Consider the following 3,587-nt stretch of genomic DNA (forward strand, 5'->3'; position numbering starts at 1 on the left):
GAGTAGCGCTGCCGCCTGCGAGGCCCTAAGGCAGGTTGGACTGGCCAATCCAAAGATTATTGCTTTGGGTGGCTGTGCCTCCTCGGGGAATGGCCAATGGCAGCGTTGCCGAATGTGGTCGCTTCAAAGACGGCGTCCCGATTCCCCTTTCGGACGTCACGGAGCCGCGGCCCGTGTGCCATTCCGCCCCGCATTCTGGGAGTAAATGTACACCCACTGCACCTCTCCCGCCACCTTCACCATCGCCCGCCATGTCGACCTCCGAGCGTATGATCTCTGGCAAAGAGGTTGCCAAGCACAACTCGAGAGAGAGCTGCTGGATTATTGTCCATGGTTAGTAGTGTTCAGTTCTAGCAGGGACTCGGAGGTGGAGGTTGATTGGGTTGAATAGGGAAGGTTTACGACGTCACGGATTTTCTGGATGGTGAGTAGTACATGAAGGCCTACGCATGGAAGGGAGGCTAAGCATGAGTTGCTTCCACAGATCACCCTGGTATGTCAGTGTTACCAGCAGCAGTGTCCGGGTCTGACAGGATTACCAGGCGGGAGCAAAATCATCCTGAAATATGCAGGGAAGGATGCAACGTGCGTCCCACAGTTCTGTCGGATTGACATCATATTACTCATGTCGTCACAGCGAGGAATACGACCCCATCCACCCGCCAGATGCTATCACAACACATCTAAAGCCGGAACAGCAGTAGGTAACTTGTAAGGCCTCGCTTGTATTCAGTTCTGAGCGTGTCACCAGGCTCGGCAGCGTCGACTTGAACACCGTGGAGAAGGTTGAGGTCACCATTTCAGATGCGGAGAAAGCTCGGCAAGAGCGGCTGAACCAGCGGCCATCCCTCGACGAGATCCTCAACCTCCACGATTTCGAGGTACGTTTCTCTCCTTTCCCATCCTCACTGCAAGTGCACTTTGATTTGACCTTATTGGTGAGTAGACCATCGCAAAACTCGTCCTGACGGAGAAAGCCTGGGCTTATTACTCGTCGGCGGCTGATGACGAAATTACGAACCGAGAAAACCACGCTGCTTACCACCGGATATGGTTCAGGCCTCGGATCCTGCGTGATGTCACTGCTGTCGATTATTCGACGACTATTCTGGGATGCCCGTCAAGTATGCCTGTGTACATCGTGAGCTCCCTGCCGTTTGCACGTCGGTTGCATTTTAAACCCCCTTTGTGCCTCGATCATAGAGCGCTACGGCTCTCGGAAAACTTGGGCATCCCGATGGTGAGCTGAATTTGACCAGGGCAGCAGCCAAGCACGGCGTGATCCAGATGGTAAGCAGGCCAGGGTCGCGGTATATATCAATTTAAAATCTGAGATCCGTTCCCTCTCAGATCCCGACTCTCGCGTCGTATGGCTTTGATGAAATTCGTGATGCTGCCGCGCCCGGACAGAATCAATTCCTCCAACTGTCAGTGATGACCTCGCGCAATTGACATTGTATTGAACTGACGTTCGTGTATCACAGATATGTCAACAAGGATAAGGCTATCACGAAACGGATCGTACAACATGCTGAAGAACGGGGTATCAAGGGTTTGTTCATTACAGTCGATGCTCCCCAGCTTGGTCGCCGCGAGAAGGTATGCCCCATCTCACATCTTCGTGGGTGATTTGCTAACGATGGTACCGTAGGATATGAGGCAGAAATTCGATGCTGAGGATCCGGATAATGTCTCAAGTAGCGGACAGTCTGGCAATGTCGACAGGTCGCAGGGAGCTGCTCGCGCCATCAGCGTAAGCATGATACTCCGGTGATATTGCAAGGTGCTTACTGTCCCTTCATCAGTCATTCATCGACCCCGGATTGAACTGGAACGATCTCAAGTGGTTCCAAAGCATCACAAAGAGTACGTACTCTAACCCTCGGTAGTCAGTAGTATCCACAGCTAACCCCCAACCCAATTCCAGTGCCCATCATCCTCAAGGGTGTGCAATGTTACGAAGATGCACTCGAGGCGTACGACCAGGGCTGCCAGGGCGTTGTCCTCTCGAACCACGGCGGGCGGCAGCTCGAATTTGCGCGCTCAGGCATCGAGGTGCTCGTGGAGGTTGTAACGAAGTTCAAGGAGCTCAGGGACATCACCTTCCCCAACGAGAAGTTCCAGCTGTTTGTCGACGGTGGGGTAAGGAGGGCGACGGATGTGCTCAAGGCTGTGGCGTTGGGCGCGACTGCTGGTGCGTTGTGTTTGCTCTGGATGGGATTTGGGAGTGTTGTTCTGATGCGGGGTGGATAGTTGGTGTCGGACGGCCGTTCATCTACGCGTTCTCTTCATATGGGTACGAGGGAGTCAGCAAGGCACTGCAGATCCTCAAGGTATGACTTCCTACGTGAGCCAGCGATGATCTGTATTGAGACAACCCATTTAGGACGAGTTCGAAATGAACATGCGTCTCCTCGGCGCTCGCAACCTGAAGGAGGTCGTCCCTGAAATGGTCGATGCACACAACATCCACCAGCACGTCGTGGCCGTGCCAGGTGACCGGTTGTACGACTCGAACTGTAAGTATCTCCCCCCTGCTGCGTCCTGAGTTTTGTGAGTATGAAACTGATGACGGTCGCGTGTAGATGAGAGCATGCAAACGGCTCGGCTTAAGGAGGTCAAGGCTAAGCTATAGAGCTCCGGATATACCGATTCAGATGTCTTGGATACCAGTACCACCTTTTATGCTTTCAATAGTACGAGCTAGTTTCACGGATATGTATGACTGTACGACTTCAGCTTGTATCTCGACGACTCTTCGGAATTGTCGGTACACTGGCAAAAACCCACTTATCCCACGATAAGCAAGAGGTTTACCAAACCGGGGCACCGTGGACGGACCGCCGCTCGCAATGCCTATCAGTCACCAGGCTCCTAGAACCATCCGTCTCGCGTCCTCGATCCTCTCTGCTAGGGCGTGTGTGAAGATGTTATCTAATATGGCTTATATAATGTAATTTATTTATAGCTGTGTTTCCTGATTAAGCCGAACGGTGAGGATGAGGACGCTATGAGACGGCTGGCCCAACTCGTCGTCCGAGGTTTCACCGGAATTATGTAAGTTAGCTAAGCGACTAACGACGCGTCGGTTTACTGTTGGTTTATTGACGTTCGTCGACTGCCCGATTCGGATTGAGGCTTGCTCTTCGAGCATGTCCTCTGCTCATCCGCGCATTGACGGCGTCGTGGACTTAAAGATGTCCATATCAGAGTAGTGCTATATCTGTATTATTGATGACATGCACGTTCACCAACTGCACTGGGAACATCCCAATTCAACAAACAAAACAATGAATGACTATTTACCACAACAGTCTAGATAGGGGAAGCTGCTCTGGTCTCTCTCTTTCTCTTTGCATACCAAAGCCAAAGGAGACTAACTACACACACAATATTATAAGGTCTCAGGCTACTCTGCAATGAAGAACTTGGTGCTTGGACTTTGCATTGTATGTAAATTAATCTATTCATCGAAAATATAGCAACAGACCCCTAGACACTCGCGCATTATTGTTTCACTATCGAAGAAATGGCTTGCTATATTACCGTCAGATTTTATCCCCGTCCCCCCGCCGTCAATGCGCGGA

At 51.6% G+C, this 3,587-nt stretch overlaps 1 protein-coding gene across 1 annotated transcript; it reads left to right on the forward strand.

The window, feature by feature from the left end:
• Positions 1-211: 211 nt before the first annotated feature.
• GLOTRDRAFT_61065 (uncharacterized protein) lies at positions 212-2,818 on the forward strand. The gene is made up of 16 exons (XM_007868156.1): positions 212-333; positions 392-424; positions 485-493; positions 543-585; positions 638-700; positions 752-881; positions 947-1,141; positions 1,204-1,290; positions 1,351-1,427; positions 1,485-1,599; positions 1,652-1,753; positions 1,806-1,866; positions 1,928-2,194; positions 2,254-2,333; positions 2,387-2,519; positions 2,586-2,818. Exons 1-16 carry the CDS (start codon positions 252-254, stop codon positions 2,633-2,635), a joined length of 1,527 nt encoding a protein of 508 aa, XP_007866347.1. The 5' UTR covers positions 212-251; the 3' UTR covers positions 2,636-2,818.
• The last annotated feature ends 769 nt before the right edge of the window (positions 2,819-3,587 follow it).

Source organism: Gloeophyllum trabeum (assembly GCF_000344685.1).
Source record: "Gloeophyllum trabeum ATCC 11539 unplaced genomic scaffold GLOTRscaffold_00007, whole genome shotgun sequence".
NCBI classification, from domain to species: Eukaryota; Fungi; Basidiomycota; class Agaricomycetes; order Gloeophyllales; family Gloeophyllaceae; genus Gloeophyllum; species Gloeophyllum trabeum.

Coding starts and splice junctions, on each gene's coding strand:
- GLOTRDRAFT_61065 (XM_007868156.1), top strand. CDS start 252: ATGTCGACCTCCGAGCGTATGATCTCTGGCAAAGAGGTTGCCAAGCAC. Junction 1,600..1,651: donor AGCTTGGTCGCCGCGAGAAG/GTATGCCCCATC, acceptor ATGGTACCGTAG/GATATGAGGCAGAAATTCGA. Junction 1,754..1,805: donor GAGCTGCTCGCGCCATCAGC/GTAAGCATGATA, acceptor TCCCTTCATCAG/TCATTCATCGACCCCGGATT.